The following is a 17,600-nucleotide window of genomic DNA, read 5'->3' as shown; positions in this document are numbered from 1 at the left end:
TTTTCTCGATAAATATCGGTTGATCTCGGTAGCAGAGGAAAAAAAAACATGCAGCAGGAGTAATAGTCAGTAGGCCGGGAACCGTCACCGAGTTAGTGAGGTTGCGATGACCGTGACACGTGCAACTCCATGGCGATCATGTAACACCAGGTCACAGTATCTTGTGTTGTGAAAAAATCGAATATTTCGCCATCCACGTCGGCCGTCTGCATGCTTACGCATCGTCGTCGAACCTGAAGTGCTTCTTTTGCGTCCTTCTTGATAGCAACATGTGGATGATCTACTTACTTATTTACATATACATATGTACAAGTATAAAAGAGGCCAAGAAGTTGAAATAAACAACACGATGATATAATACGAGAAAGGTAAAGAATTTCTTTTTAATCATTCGTAATCATTAAGTTTCTCGAAAATATTTTGTTCGTTTGGTAAAATCCTTTTTTCTAAAATTTTTAATTTTCTTATTTCGTGTTTTTTTTTTTTTTTTTAATGATACCTTCATCGAAAAATAAATTATAATAAATATAAAAATTTAAATTTAAAAATAATTTATTGTTAATTGTATTTATTATCAAAATTTTATATATATATATTATATAATTATGTATAAATATGAATTAGTTTAATTAAATTAACTTTCTTTTAATGTATCGAATATATTAAATTATACAGATTAAATGTTATGGCATTTATATGAAAAATTATAATGTTATTTTTTTATTGTCCTTTATAAAATTAAAATTTCGATTTTAGTTTGAAATTTCGACACAATCTCTTGAAGAAAATAATTTAATATCATTATTAATGTTATATTAAAAAATTATAATAAATCCAATTATCATTATTATTTTATTATTTTGAATCAATAATTTTGTGTATTTAGGATGTCCAGAATTAGTAATACAAGAAGAGTAATTTTATATTCAAAATATCATCATCAAAAATTTTTTCTTCCCTGAAGCATCGTTTTCAAGAAAATTAAGTTTGAAAATTTGTTGAATACAAGTGAATTTATTTTATTTATCTTATATCTATTTAGATACGATTAAATAATCAACAAAATGTTATTTTATATCCAAAAAGTAAATATGTAATAACAATAATATTTTTTTCATTTGAAAAGTAATTTTAAAAAAAATTTTGAAAATTCATTAAATATATCAATTTATTAAGTATTTATTAAGTAATATTTATAAAAAATTTTTAAAATTTATAAAAATTTTTTATAAAAAATATTTATTAAGTAATTAAATAAATCAATTTGATAATTTATTTTTTGATTGTATGCTCAATTTTTATAAATAAAAATAAAAAATAAAATAACAAAGTAAAAAAAATTGTATTCCTTTATATTTATATATTTATTTTTCATTTATTTCGTATACATCATGTAAAATAATCTGTTAATAATCTATTCTATTCAGTATGAATTATCAAAATTCATTCATTTTATATTTGAAATATTTTTAATTTGCTTGAAAACGAAGCTTCAAACAGAAAAAAACATTATATATTTTTTCTAATCCATTTTTGCATTTATCTTTCTCTGCTTATTGCTATTATCTGCCTAATATATCTATATAGATAAATTGAATGTTATTTAAAAAAAATATGGCAAAAAATTATAATAAAGTTTAATATTTTAATAAATTATGACTTATTTGCAAAATTATAGTTTCTACACACAATATTTTCACATTTTTATATTATAATGTATAAGAAAAATAAAATGAAATTTACTAGCCTTGTAGAAAAATTATTTAAACTAATTTATTTAAGTAAATTTAATTGAAAATTAAAGTATCTTAGAGCAAAAAACGTCGATTATCCAAATAATAAAATCAATTATTAAATTATTAAAAATAACTCTATAGTGATTATATATAACATTTAAACATTATTTGAATTATGTAAAGGAAATTTTTTCTATTGTTTTTTCTAAACAATATTTTCTATAAATAATATAAAACTAATGTTCTCAAAAAAAAAAATAACAAAAATAAAAATAAATAAAAAAATCAATATAATAAAAAATGATTATTTTTTAATAATGTTATTAAAAATTAATAATTAAATAATAATATATATTTGAAAATCATAATATTAGAATAATATTTGGTAAAATATTAAATATTAAATTTTTCAATAAAAAAAAAATACTTAATATACAAATTTCATTTAGAAAATATATATAAAATTAAAGATATGTATTCCTATTTCCTTTTTTCTTAATTGAAAATTTTTGTTTTATTTACTACAATAAGTTTCTTTTTTTATATAAGTACTTATATTATTTTTATATAAATATTTATGTAATAAAAGTGCATTTTTTCTAATTACGCTTGTTATATAGAATATATGCTTGTTATATACTACAATAATTAAAACTGCACTTTAAATAACACCCTGTTAATTGTTATCTATTGAATATATTTAAGATATTAATTATAAAAAATAATTAATTTTTAAAATTAATTCGGATAATCGTCGTTTAAATTTAACATCCCTGATTCCCTTCACAACCAATAAAATTTTATATGATTAAATCTTTTTGTTTTTTTTCAATTTTTCAATATTTTATATTAAATATAATATAAAAAATCATACAGAATAAAATAACATATGTATTTAAAAAATTATGTGCACTATTTGCTATATTCTTATTTCTTTGACATTTGTCATTAATATTTATAAGTTTAATAATAAGTATAAAACATAAGCTGCACATAGTTTATTTATTTTCCAATATAAATAATTATACAAAATTTTGACAAAATTGCAAACACTTTAATTTATTTAAAAAAAAAAAAAAAAAAAGAAAACCAGGGACGTTCCCTAAGGTAACAATACAAAATACATAAAGATAATATTTAAAAAAAAACAATTTCTATAGATAAACGAAACATGACACAACAGAAATAAATAAAAAAATAATTCGTGCAAAGAGAGTACTTAAAAATTGATATAATTTTAATTAATTGATATAAATTAATTGATAATATTAAATATGTTTTGTTCTGATAATATTTTATAAAGTAAAAGTTTGGGATAAAATGTTGAATCCTTTTTTTCGTATTAAAATGTCTTATATTCGCGTATTTATATTTATAAGTAATTTCAAATATAAAAACTCATTCCTATCTCAAACTGACAACTTTATTTTGTTCATTTACTGTATGATTGCGTGACACGAATACGTCGATTGATTCGAAAAATTCTTACACCCAGTTGTTGTATATTTCCATCTGATTCATACTTGGACACAAGTGTCCTTTGTGCGACCATATGCCAACTCGACGCAGGACTAATACGTCACATTAACGCAAATTTTTATTAACATTGAATATTTCACTTCAGGACATTGGTGATTATAATGAGAGAATAGCTCGTAGATGAGCGTACCTTGTCGTTTTCTAGGAGGAATCAAATAATTGCTTAATTTGCTAACCTTTAAATATTCAGTAGAAAAATAGGAATCTTACTCTAAGAGATTTTTAATATCATAATAATTTTATGTTAATCCAAAGATCGTTCCTTAATTCGAAAATATTTTATCCAAGACCTAACAAACAGTTTCATTTAAAAACATGTTCCTTGGATAGTTTTGAGTAATTAAATCAGATATAATTGTTATCTATTTTGAGCGTTGTAATTATTTGATTTTTCCTAGACTCCAAAGGAAACGCTAATCAAATCTTTCAATAGAACCTTTATTTGCACCGAAATCTCTAAAATCGATCGCAATGTGTTCTTAGTTGGCACATCGCGAGAGATATAACAGAGTTATGATTACTCCTGATTCTAACTTCACCTTTGGCGTGTAACAGTAATCTATAAAGGTGCTGTTAGAATTAAAAGTACATATTGAAATTACGTTTATGAAAAACGTTTGCGATATATTTTCTTATCGCGAAAGTGGAAAGTTTACGATGTAAAATCTGGAAGAATAAGAACGAGGTGAATTTCGTGAATTGATTTTCATTTTGAGTGTGACAAGTATCAATTTTTACTCAAATAGGATATTAGATGTAGTATAATATTAGTAAATATATTAAATTAATTAAGAGAAATAAGATTTATTAGTATAATAATTCTTTTCTATACCTACCGAATGCATTGCACCGGATTTAGTTTAATTGCATTTTTAACGTAACTTAATATAATAGAATAGATCTTATTATATTATGCAGCATCACTAATAAAAAAAATATTTTTAAAAAATTTAAAAACAAAAAAAAATAAATAAAAAGAAACACATTTTTTATCATCATGTTATTATCAATATATTATTAATATGAAATGAAAATATATAAATATTTAATAAAAATAATATAATGAAAGATAACCTTACAAAAGTGTTTTATATTTTCAAAAAATACAAATTTGTGATGTTGCATCATGTACATAATATAATTATAATTAAGTTATAAAAAAGACATGAATTATGTATATATTTTTATACATCTTTATACATATTACTATGTTTTGCGATATGTTTCCAATTGATATTTAAAATAAATTATTGAAAATATGTAAAATTATTTTCATTTTTTGTACGTTTATGATTATGTTTCTAAAATATTGAAATTATAACTGCAAATGAATAATTTATAAATATATAGTATAATAAACTATACAAATTTTTATAGATATATGATTTAATTATTTGACAAAATTATATTTCTTTACGACAAATACTATGTATTTGAACATGTAACTATATGAAATGTACTGTCACTCTCAAGAAACTTGAAATACCTCGTTCCGGAAGTAATGCGATGGAATAAATTTTCGTGACAAAACAAAATGAAAAGAACACCTGTCCATTATCTCGTTATATCTTATAATTTATTTTTTTCTTAATGTAATCTTATCACGATGAAGTTGAGCAGGTGTTCTTTATTGTATATCTACTATATAGAAGATGACTAGGCCATATGAATATAACTAAGGAATTCGTATTGTATTTCGGCACAATTTTACAACAAAGTGCAGTGTGAAATCTATCTAATTTATCTCAGACCATCTTCTCTTTTATTTATTTTAGCACAATCGAACAAATATTGTACTTTTATACACACAATTTCCTTTTGTGCCAAAAAAGATTAGGTCTGCTAAATTCTGGTTGCTACTTTAATTTCTCAAAATTGTCCTGAGGTTTATTCATATGGCTCAATATTTTCAGTCCTGCAAACTTTATTTATTTTCAATCAATCTGATGTGTATTTTCAGCGATTCTTCTTTAGTGTCTGTGACTGTAACCAATGTTGTGAAAAACTAACTTTAAATTCTATTCTGGTTCTTCTCCTTCACCATCTATAATACAAACATTAATTAAAAATATAATAGATATTAAAAAATAATAAATTATTATAATTATTATAATGCAATATTAATATTTAAAAAAAAAATTATATACCTTCACGATCTACTTCATCATCTACCAATAAATCATCCTCTTCATTTACTCCATCTTCTTCATCATTCACAGCCTCTTCTTCCTCATCATCTTCATCTACATCATCTTCGACAACGACTATGCTATCATCTCCTTCTTCAGCTTCACCTGCTTCATCACCATCATCTGCTCCACCATCTTCTTCTTCTTCTTCCTCTTCTGTATCGCAATCTTCGCCATCTCCTTCAATACCATTTTCAACATCCATATCTGGTGCTAAATAATACTGAAAACGAATAATTTTGAATACAAAAAAAATAATAATAAAAACAATATATATTATTTTTATTATTTATTATTATTATTTAATTTTAAATAATTTTTAATTTTAAAAATAATTATTATTTAGTTGTTTTTATCATAAGTTATATTATTATTACTAAAGAATAATAAAAAATTAGAAATATTAAAAACAATTTAATAATTGCAATAAAATGAATGAAATAATTGCATAAAATTATGTATCATCAACATTTAATAAAACTTTTTATCATTTTCAATCATAATATGAATAATTTTACCTGTAATGGATTAGGCCACATGTCATCTTTAATCAACTCTGCTATTTCATCTGAACTTGGATCTCCATGATCCGTAAACCAGTCAAAAAATGACCTGTGCTTTAATGGCCTTTTACGACCTTTTAATGGGGCTTTGGTTTTAGCTCTTTTTGTTAAATCTGCACCTTCTTTCCAACGTATAGGTGTACTTTGAGATGCTGGATCTCCTGCAAAAAAGCAGGAGATACATCAAAACTATGATTATTCAATAGAGTTTTATTTTTCACCAATAAATTTTTTGAAAACTATCCATATTAAAATTATAAAGTGATACATAATTTATACGTTGCATCACATATTTTCTTTTAATTAATCATATCTCTATAAATAATTTAATATAATATTAAATTAAATTAAATTAATTTTTAAAAATTTTATCAAAAAGCATATTTTATTAAATATATAGAAAAAATATATTTAAAAAAATAATTTATAAAATAACATTTTAGTTCAAAAATGTGCTCACCAGAAGAACCTAAATGAAATTCTTTTGTAAGGACATCATTTTCAAAATATGGATTTTCATCAAAATGAAAATTAATTCTATAGCCAGATTTAATATCTTCAAATTCTTCAACTTCTAATTTGTTTAAGAATCGTAGAGCATCTTCCTCATCTTCTTCCAATATTTCTGCTATTTCTTTATTGTTTACAAACTATATATTTATTAAGGAAATTTATATAATTTGTAATGCTTCAAAAAAATTATATTAAATATTATATTGAATGATTGTATGCATGTTGAAATAAATGATAATCTTATTAATATTATTATAAAACAAAGATATATTCAATTATTTTCTTTATATTTTTATATTTTTATATTAAAATTTAAATTAATATTAAAATTTATTATAATTTTTACATATAACATATGTATATAACATATAATATATATGTATATATATATATATATTTATTATTGTTAATATTATTGATTTATTAATGATTTATTTTTCAATAATAAAAATATTAAATTTTGTTTTATAATATTCAAATAATATGAAATATTAAATACATGTAATCATTTACAAATTTATAAAGAATAAAAATATTTATAAACAAGTTTCTAAAAGTATATATAATAAGTAAATATAATAGATTGCAAGTATAGAAAGAAATATGATAAAAGAAAGATATTTACATTAGTAGAATACTTTGTACTATAAATTGTAATATATAACAAAAATATAAAGAAAAAAAATCAAATACATATAATGAACAATATTATAGCATATTCATCACATTAAATATTTTTTATAAAAATAAATTTGTATTACATTCCGCGTGACCGCATGTAGTTATACATACTTATATACGTATACAAGTAGGCAAGATGGCGACTAGCACCGGTGGACGCCGGCATTGTCGAGAAACGTCAAAGATATATCAGTAACTATTATTAGCGAAAACATATTGTCATCATATAAAAGGATACAGCAGTAACCCAAAAATTGGGTATCCTCTTAATAATGTCATTCCGTTTCTGGAAATAGGGCTTACGCAACTTATTATACTTCTTCTCGACTTCGAGGATTTCATCGCTGGCTTTCTCATTGAGGCCATCGATTTGATTCTGACACCCGTCAATCTCTTCGAGTGTCTTTTGTATTTCAATATCATAATCGCGTGATTCAACACCCTCCCCCGAACCTGGATCCTCTAATTCCTTGGCTTTCTTGTTTGGCGAAGCCATCGTTCGACCCGCGCTCTTGTCACCACACCACTACTCTCTGTTTATTTTCAGTACGCACTCACTCCGCGTTCGTCACGCTCGTGTCACGAATTTGAGGCGCGTAAGCAAGCTAAACTATAACCATGAATTTGATAGTTCACTAGATGTGCAACTATATTTCTCAAAATATATAATATAATCTAGTATCTTATATTTAAAATTTAGAAATTTAAATATTTTATTGTTAAATTCTTTTATTATTATATTTAATTTCATTTTTTAATTAAACTTAGTTTTAGAGAATCAAATTTTAAGAATTGTTTTCATTATTGCAAAAATTAAAAAATAATAGTTTTAATTATCAGAATCCAATAGTCCAAAAATTATTTGCAGAAATTTACATAATTTTAGGGATTTTTGCTTATTATATAATGCCATTTTGGATTTCTATTCTATTCAATTAGACAATAGAAGAATCAATGCGCATCATATTCAAATTGCTTTTTATTTTTGAATAAAAAATTTAAATTATTTATAATTTAGACTCAATTTAAAATATTAAAAATTAAAATTTAATCAAATTTAATATTCATAAAATGATTGAATACAAAGAAGAAGACAATATTATAATGTTAATTTTATATGTTATATATGTAATATTTATGATACAGAGAAAGAATATATACAAAAAATTTGTTTTTTTTTTCAATTTTATTAACATATTGTATGAATAAAAATTAAAAGAAAAATATGTGAAAATAGATTTATAAATATTTTATTAAAAATTAATTATTAAAAATGATAGATTTTTGTTCTTGATAACAATATACTATATTATCAATATTTATTCGATATATTTATATAAACATAATGTTTACTTGCTTTATTTTAATAAAATGTAGTATAAATTAATAATATTATATAATTAAAAATTAATTAAAAATTAATAATATTATTTAAGTACTATATTTTTATTATTTTATTAACTTTTAAAAACATTTGTAAGCACATATTTATATATTTTTTTCTTATTTTTAATCATAAAGAAAGTTAAGAAAATTTTATAAAAAATATTTGATATTTTGTATTGAACAAATAATGATGTTAATTGTCATATGGAATTTTTTAATTTAAATTTGAATTGATGCTTCTATTTTCTAAATGGATTGAATAAAAAATCAATAATATTATTTCTAAAAAATGTAAAATTTTATGTATAAATAATTAAATTTAACAATTAAAACTTATTTTAAGATTTATTTTGTCAAATAAAAATATACATGAAAAAGTACAAAAATTTAAATAATTTTAAATTAAAAAATAAATAATTTAATAATTATATTAAAATATAAATTTAAATAATTTTAAATTAAAATAATTTAAAATATATTTTAAAGAAATATTTCCAAACATTATTTAATAATTAATTTATAATTTATATGAATTGCATAAAAAGTATAAATTATCAAGTATAAATAATTGATAATTTTCAATATAAATCAATATTTAGATCTTTTCTATTGTATAAGTATTAACAAAACAATATTTGAAAAGTTAATAATATTAATAATCATTTGAAAAATCTAACCTTTGATGAGATAGAAAACATTTTATTTATAATATTATAAGTTATGTAATAACTGATAATAAAATAATAAAATAAAAAAATATAAGAATGTTATAAATGTGAATATGTATTTCTATCAATAAATAGATATTTTAATTATATAAGTAGAACAAATTTTCTTATATAATATATATATATATATATATATATATGCATATGCAAAAAAATAGAAATAAAAACAGTAAATATTAAATAACAAATGTAGTAATTTTAAATAATATAAAAGATTATATTTTTAACATATAAATAAATGAAAATAAAATAAATGAAGAATTTAATATATGTATAAAATTATTTTTTGATATATTACTAATTTTTATAACAAAAATATAATAATAATTATTATATAAAAATTTTAACTTCTTTTAGTCTACAATTCTTCTAAAAAAAATTTTATTAGAAATTTAAAAATAACATAACATAATATATAATATATAATATGACATTGCTTGAAGATATGAGATGACACATGAATAAATATCTTATAAATATAGTACAATACTGATAATCATCAATCAAAATTATAAATATTTTTTGTATCTCTTATAAAACATTTGAGATATAAAACGCTCAAAAAATTAAACATGTAGTTTTATTTATTTTTTAATACACACTAAAGTTAATATAATAAATAATAAAGTTAATATATAATTAATTAGATAGAATAATTGCACAAATGTTAAAAATTAATATTAATATAATTTAAAAAATTAATTAAATATATTATCGATTTTAAAATTATCTATTTTTTTCAAAATAATTATCTAAAAATATTCTTTTATAATATTTAAATAAATTGATTAAATTTTATATTATTATAATTAAAAAATAGTTAATTAAATTATCAGGTGTAATAATCTAATGTAATAATTTATATCTTTAATATAGTAATATAGTCTTATATAATTTAATCACTTATTTATATGTTAGATATTTCAAATAATTCTAAATATAAAAGTCATTAAATTGTAGTGTTTAATATTAATACATTATATAAATTATTATATAATTTAATACATTATATATTATATTACATTAAATATGTATATTATCTTGTATTATATAAATTTGTACTTGTTATTTTGTATCTAGATTATTTGTACAAATATATATGTATTGTTAATATATACATATTATATATATAATTATATATATATATATATATATATATATATATATATATATATATTGTTAATATCATAATATATATATATATATATATATATATATATATATATATATATTATTAATAGAAAATTATGTCACATTAAATAAAAAAATTATGACAAGTTTAAGGAATATCATATTTTTACAAATTTAAAGAGATTAATTTAAAGAGATAATCTTTTATTATCATATATTTGTCTCTTTCATTTACATTAAGTAAAATAATACAATCTTATATCTTAAAATATATCTTAAAATTGTAAATTTCAATAATAAAATAATATAAAAGCACCAGTACCTTCAAATATAATTTTAACATTATATAATAAAATGAATAATATATATATATAAAACTACTTATAACATTAAAATTTTGCATTGATAGGTTGCAAATAATAATAATGGCATATTATTTAATACATTTTAAACTAATCACTAATATGATTACATTATATTAAAAATAATGTGTTATTAATATAAAACTTATTATTAATAAATTACAATATTTTTTCTTGAAACCTAATTATTAATTATTGATTAAGTCTGTTCAAATTTATACAAAATTGCCTTCAAAATCACATAATATTATATATTGTAACTTAAATATTTCAATATTTTAATATTAATAAAGATTAATAGCATGCAATATATTTATTTTTATCAATCATTTTATCAATATTATAACAAATATTGTTTAAGTTAATGATAAAATTAATACAAATATGATAATTAAATATCATATATATCTTAAATAAAATGTTAAAAATATATATAGATATAACATAAAAGAAATTAAAACTTGTGATAGTTAATAATTAATTAAAATTTTTTTATACTATGTTCATACATAATGAATAAAAAATTTCATTTAAATTATATATTTAACAGTCTGCTTAAAAAATTGTAAACTACATCATGTTTATTAATATTTATTTATTATTTATTATTTTTTTAAGATTTTTTATTGGCCTTATTCATTTTATTATTTACTTTTAATAAATTTTAAAATAATATCTTATTTATACAAATTTACCTGAGAGAATAGTAAAATTAAAAATAAAAATATTTTAAATATTTTTTTAAATATTTAATAATAGAATTTCTTAATAATAGAATTTCGTCATACTTCATAATTCTCTTTCATATAAAAATACTTTTTATAAATATTTATTATAAAAATAGATGTAGTTAAATTTTGTGCGTTTTTAAATTTAATATATATATATATATATTATTATTAAAAAATAAAAAATATTTGATTAATATTTTAAAGAAATGTAAATATTATAAGAAAATTAATCACAATAGTTTGCATTTCTAATTAATTTTTATCATCTAATATTTGTTAAACTTAGTATTTGTTAGTTTTAATTTTTATCACTTATTTTTATCTTTTGAATAAATTTTACTTATTATTTTTTTCTATTTATAAATTTAAAACAGATACATTTTTATTTATTCAATTATTTTAAAATATTTAAAAAAAAATTAAAATAAATTTTTATAATTACTGTATTGTAATTTTTTTTCTTTTTTTCTTTTTTCTTTTTTTTTTTTTTTTTTTTGCTCTAAAATAATTATAGTGAACCATTCTTTTGTTCTTGCAATTTCTTTCTTTCAAGAAACAGAATCTTCATATCAGCTAATGCTTTTTCTATTTGTTTTGCAAATCTGGCAGCATTCTAAAAATAATCACAGTTATATAAATATTTTAGATATTAACAAAATTTATATAAATAATTTATATAAATAAATAATATAAAAGGACCAATAATACTGACAATAATATTTTATTTTTAATCTGCTTTGTACTTTTCAAAACATATTTATTAATACAAATGATATATATATGATTAATATCAAAAAAATGAAGTTGAATATTAATAAAAATTTAAATAAGCGTTAATATTAACAATAGTCATAATATTAATATCGAAATCAAATATTATATTCATATTTCTAAATATTCCATAAATATTTTTTGATAATTTCATTTTTAGAAATTATTGAAATGTTTTTAAAATTTATTTTAAAATATTGCAATAATTGTTATAATTTAAATTTAACAGTAATATATAGTTTCAAAAAGATCAAAGCAGTTAATATTATTGTAAATAATACTGATCATATGTGAACTATTTAATAATATTTTATACTTACTGTTTGTGGAGAACTACGTTTACATGAAATATGGAAAAATATAAGATCTTCTCCAGCAATAATATAAGAAACACCATAACCATCATCAGCTACAGGACCAAAACCACCTCCTGCAGAGATACAATTTGGATATTTTTTCAAATTAATTAATGAAGTTTGACCATGCGGAGTTTGTGAAGTAGATAACTTCCATGGTTCACTTAATACTTCCTAAAAGAAAAATTAGAACATTTTTCAAAAATATCATATAAATTTTTTATTGAACATTACCTTCAAGAAGGGAGAATCCACTTCTAAATATTTAGATACTACATATAAACAAAATAGATGTCTATCTATTCCTTTACCACACATAGCATCTTGATAACCTTTTTGATGTTGCTTTGCTGCTGTCATTAATAATTTATATTTAATTTCAATCTATAAAGAAATAAATCAAAATAAATTATAATATCAAAATAAAAACAAGTTAATTAAAACTGAAATTTTTGTATAGAACTTTTGTTAGAAAAAATAGATATAAAAAATAGTCTATTAACTATAAATATTTATTTAATTTTATAATATTTTTACAATTATGAATAATATTAAAATTTTATGAATAATATTAAAAAAAATTAAGTTATTTTTCATTTTTGAATAAAAAATCATTTATATTATTTTTTAGCATAATATTTTAATGAAATCAGTTGTATAAAAATTTTCAATTTTGTAATAATGAAAAAATTTTAATACAGAAAAAAAAACATATATATATATATATATAATTAAACATATATACAATCATTATAAATAACTTATACATAAATAAAATAAAAGAATCTTAATAAAAATCATAAAAAAATTCTTAAAATAATAACAAGAATTAAATCATTATTGCTTTTCTCAATTTAATATTCTCAATTATATATTGATATCAAATTGACACAATAATAAATTATAGAATTTGTCAAAATTCATAATTATAATAAAATTATAACTGATTAAAAAAATAAGTAATATAAAATATCATAATCAAAATAAAATTCTTATGTTAATAACAGTTTTGAAAATAATCTACAAAAATCTGTCTAAATTATTAAAGATCAAAATAATCACTAAATATCGTTTAACTTGTGTTTTTATTCTAACTCATACACTTAAAAATAACTGTTATTATTAATTTTAATTAATTCTCCTAATATTTTCTTGAATTGTTTTATTAATTAAATAAACATATACATAAACATAAATCTTCAAAAATAATAAGAAATATTGATTAAAAAATATAATCTAATCAAATCAAAAAATATCAAAAAAGTTAAGTTAAAAAATTAAATTAAATTATATATATAATTATAATAATTGGTAGATTATTCATAATTAATTCATATTTATATATTTTTCATTTAACTTTATATAATATAAAAAATTTTAAAAAATCATCTATATATATATATCGAAAGATCGAATAATTACACAATTCAAACTTTAATTTTGTAATTTTTAAAAATTTTATTGTTTTTTTTTATTTGCATAAACTAAATGATCAGAATTATATCATCTAATAATCTATATTTTTTTAAAATCATAAATCTAAATATTTTATTTTCATTAATTTCAATTATTTTATTTAAAAATAGTAAATAATTGAGATATAAATAAATAGATGTAAAGAAATTAATATTAAAAAATCTTACAATTTTTTTGGAAAAATTCTGAATTAAATCTAAAATATGGCATTTCAGATTAAAATTTTTCAGATTAAAATAATTAAGACTCGTTTCTTGATAGAATAATTATATAAATGTATTAATATTATCATATAATGATATTAAAGTTTTTGATATTATTCATAAAATTTATGATTTTCTTTATATTATATTTTGTAACTATACAATATTTTTCTTATAATATATATTAATTTCAAAATAAAATTTATTAATCAAATATTGATTCCAATTATTATGCATATATATTACATAATCAATAATTTTTCAAATATTAACATAATATTTTCAGAGACAAGAAACATATTTAATATTTAAAAATATTAAAAGTGATAATAAATTGATAAGTTTTTAAAAACGAAAAGTTTCTTAACAAAATTAATAAAATAATAAAAAAAAATTAAGTAAATAAGTTTCCAAAATATCTTAGATGTTTTTATTATATTTCTATTATATTTTAAAAAATTTAATATAAAATTTTATTATTTTAAATGCCTGTTTATTATCTCTTTTAAATTTAATAAGTTTTAAAAAATTACTTACATTTGCATCTTTATTTTCCATTGCTTTTACCCAATTTGTAGATTCAATTGTGCATGGTCTTACTGTTTCTGTTCTTCCTTCTCGAAATAGTCTTGTCATAGAAGCTTCATAAGTTAAATTAAATTTACCAGCATCACGAAAATAAGCTAGTTGTAAAGCCATTTGTATATATGCATCCGGTGACATTGAATTAATTTTCATAAAACCTTTACCATATGCATTATGTACATAAATACGTAATTCAACGTCATTTAATAAATTTTGTGCAACCTAATAATTAAAAATTCTTTTAATACAAAAATATTTCACATCATATAAAAGTTTTAATATTTTTAAATATTTTGATTTTTTGTATTATGTTATTATATATCTTTTGTTATATTCTATTCTATTCTATCAAATATAAATTAGAATTTCAAATAATAAAAAATTTTTTAATTTTAATTTTATGATTATTACTTGATTTGATTCTTCAATAGCAGCTATGCAATTTGGAGTTAAATCCCATTGGAGGCGTACAGGAGATGGAGGTATAAATTCTGGTTCTCCTTTATTATAACCATCTTCTTTGTAACTATAGTATATCATATGAAAACAAATCTTAATAAAAAACATGATATTTTATTATATATAATAAATATATAATAAATAATATTTATACAAAATATTAAAAATATATAATTTTTAATATTATAATTTGTAATATTTCTTAATATATATAATAAAATTTTCTTCAATATTTAACAAAAAGATTGTTGATGCATGAATGCAAAATTTAATACAATTAAATTGAATAAATTCAAATATTTAATTTTTATTTGTAAATTTAATAAAATGTAAAATTATATGTAAATTATAACATTTTATACAATGAAATATTAATAAGTATTTTTTTCTATTTAAATCTAAATTCTAAATTTAAATTAACTTATCAATTTGAATTTTTTTTAAATTAAATGATTCAAAAAGATTAACTTTTTAGAATGTAAAAAATTTAAAGTTGAGAAAATAACATATATTATAACAAAGATTCATTAAAATTCATTGAAGTGTTTCATAAAAATATTTTATATATAAATTTTTTTTGTCTATCATCATTTATGTTAAAAAAGAATTGTAAATCACAATGTGTATATCTCAGAATTATAATAATGAATTGCATATATTAATGAATTTGTATTCTTAAATGATGAATTTGAACAAACAATATAAATAAATTTGCAAAAAATTAATTTATTTAAATAATATATTGAAAAATTAAATATTTTTGGCTAATTTCATAAGCTTTTACAAAATATATATAAATATATTGAATCATATAAATTAAAAAAAAAAAAAAGAAAATTACTAAATACTAAAATTATTAAAAGAAAAAAAATATTTAATTGATATTATTAAGAATATAATTATAAGAAATACAGAAAGATATAAAAAGATATAATATTATAAAAAGAATGAATAAATAATTGATAATAATAATTTTATTTTGATATTTTTTTTAACTTTTTTAAAATTATTTTCAAAGAAAAAAATTTATTAAAATTTTTTTAATTTTTCAGAAAAAAAATACTATAAAAAAAATTATATTTAAATAACAAAAAATTAATGAAATTAAAACTTTTCATCTATTGAAAATTTATGTTTTAAATTTTTTGCACTTTAAAAATTTAATCTCTCTGAATCAGAAAATATTGAAAATAAAATATCAAATTAGAAAATTATTTAGAAAAATTATTTTCACTATTACTATTTTATAATATACATTATTAATATTTAAACAATTTTAAAGAAAACAAAATTTATAATATAATTATAAAAATTATATTATTATATTATAATATTGTATCATATAAAATTATATTATAAAATTTTATAATATAATAATAAATATAAATATTATAATTATATTTAATTTTTTGTTTTAAATAAAATATATATATTATTTTTTTAAATATATAAAATTTTTAAAAAAATAGTTGAAGTTTTTATTATGAATAACTATTAATTGAATATTTTTATTTTTATAATTTATTATATATATTATATAAATTACATAATTGGGATAATTCTAATTTAATTATATTAAAAAAATAATAATAAGAAGAAAAAAATTATAGAAAGCATTTTAAATCATTCAAATCATCAAAATCAAAATTTATCTTTACATTATTAAATTAATATATTTTGTTAATTATTAAACTGATAAATAAAAAAAATTAAAATAATATTTAATATCACATATAGAACATAATTTTCAATATATTTATTTTTTTAAATTTTTTTTTCATAAACTATTTTTTTGTTATTGTTCTTTTAACTGAAAATTTAATTGTAATATATCTGAACAAAAAAAAAAAGATATAATATACTTGCATTTATAATATACAACTTTTTATTATAACATATTCAAATATTTCTTTTATTATAATTATATTTTAAATAGATATTTAAATTCATTACATTTTATATTGTTTTTTATTATTAAAAATATTTCATTGCTTTTTTTTTTTTAGATGAAAATCAATTTATCCTAATTTCGTAATTATTTTATATAAATATGTGAAATAAAATGTAAATAAAAATATAGCAAACTTAAAAAAAAAAAATATATATATATATATATATGATATAATATATATATAAATATATACAAATATATTATATAAATATATAATACATTGATAATGCCAAATGATTC

The 17,600-nt window shown here is 17.8% G+C and overlaps 2 protein-coding genes across 6 annotated transcripts in view; both read right to left on the bottom strand.

Moving 5' to 3' along the window:
• Window positions 1-3,137: 3,137 nt before the first annotated feature.
• On the bottom strand, window positions 3,138-7,817 carry LOC724665 (protein SET). Of its 2 annotated transcripts, none has more exons than XM_001120556.5 (5): window positions 7,460-7,817; window positions 6,488-6,677; window positions 5,983-6,188; window positions 5,423-5,687; window positions 3,138-5,319 (listed from the first exon to the last, which is right to left on the bottom strand). In XM_001120556.5, the coding sequence occupies exons 1-5, from the start codon at window positions 7,715-7,717 to the stop codon at window positions 5,294-5,296; spliced, it is 945 nt and encodes a 314-aa protein (XP_001120556.1). In that variant the 5' UTR covers window positions 7,718-7,817; the 3' UTR covers window positions 3,138-5,293. The 2 variants fall into 2 exon arrangements, with proteins under 2 accessions (XP_001120556.1, XP_006558165.1); XM_006558102.3 differs by having other exon boundaries at window positions 5,983-6,179.
• Window positions 7,818-12,035: 4,218 nt separating this feature from the next.
• LOC550695 (carnitine O-palmitoyltransferase 1, liver isoform) overlaps window positions 12,036-17,600 on the bottom strand; it is a 28,884-nt gene continuing 23,319 nt past the window's right edge. For all 4 annotated transcript variants that reach the window (XM_026438847.1, XM_026438848.1, XM_026438849.1 and 1 more), the window contains 5 exons: window positions 15,362-15,476; window positions 14,903-15,172; window positions 12,921-13,070; window positions 12,651-12,860; window positions 12,036-12,172 (listed from right to left, as the gene is read on the bottom strand). In XM_026438847.1, the coding sequence (XP_026294632.1) occupies window positions 12,068-12,172; window positions 12,651-12,860; window positions 12,921-13,070; window positions 14,903-15,172; window positions 15,362-15,476 (850 nt within the window). In that variant the 3' untranslated portion in view covers window positions 12,036-12,067. The remainder of the gene's footprint in view (window positions 12,173-12,650; window positions 12,861-12,920; window positions 13,071-14,902; window positions 15,173-15,361; window positions 15,477-17,600) is intronic.

The sequence above is a fragment of the Apis mellifera genome, linkage group LG2, assembly GCF_003254395.2.
Source record: "Apis mellifera strain DH4 linkage group LG2, Amel_HAv3.1, whole genome shotgun sequence".
In the NCBI taxonomy this organism is placed as follows: Eukaryota; Metazoa; Arthropoda; class Insecta; order Hymenoptera; family Apidae; genus Apis; species Apis mellifera.
This window is presented reverse-complemented; position numbering and strand designations above follow the sequence as displayed.

Bases quoted from the DNA above. Each gene is read 5' to 3' on its own strand.
- LOC724665 (XM_001120556.5), bottom strand. From the start codon at position 7,717: ATGGCTTCGCCAAACAAGAAAGCCAAGGAATTAGAGGATCCAGGTTCG. The intron at 6,189-6,487 runs GTGAGCACATTT...GCTTTTTTGCAG, and splicing joins ATTTCATTTAGGTTCTTCTG to GAGATCCAGCATCTCAAAGT. The intron at 5,688-5,982 runs GTAAAATTATTC...ATTCGTTTTCAG, and splicing joins TGTGGCCTAATCCATTACAG to TATTATTTAGCACCAGATAT.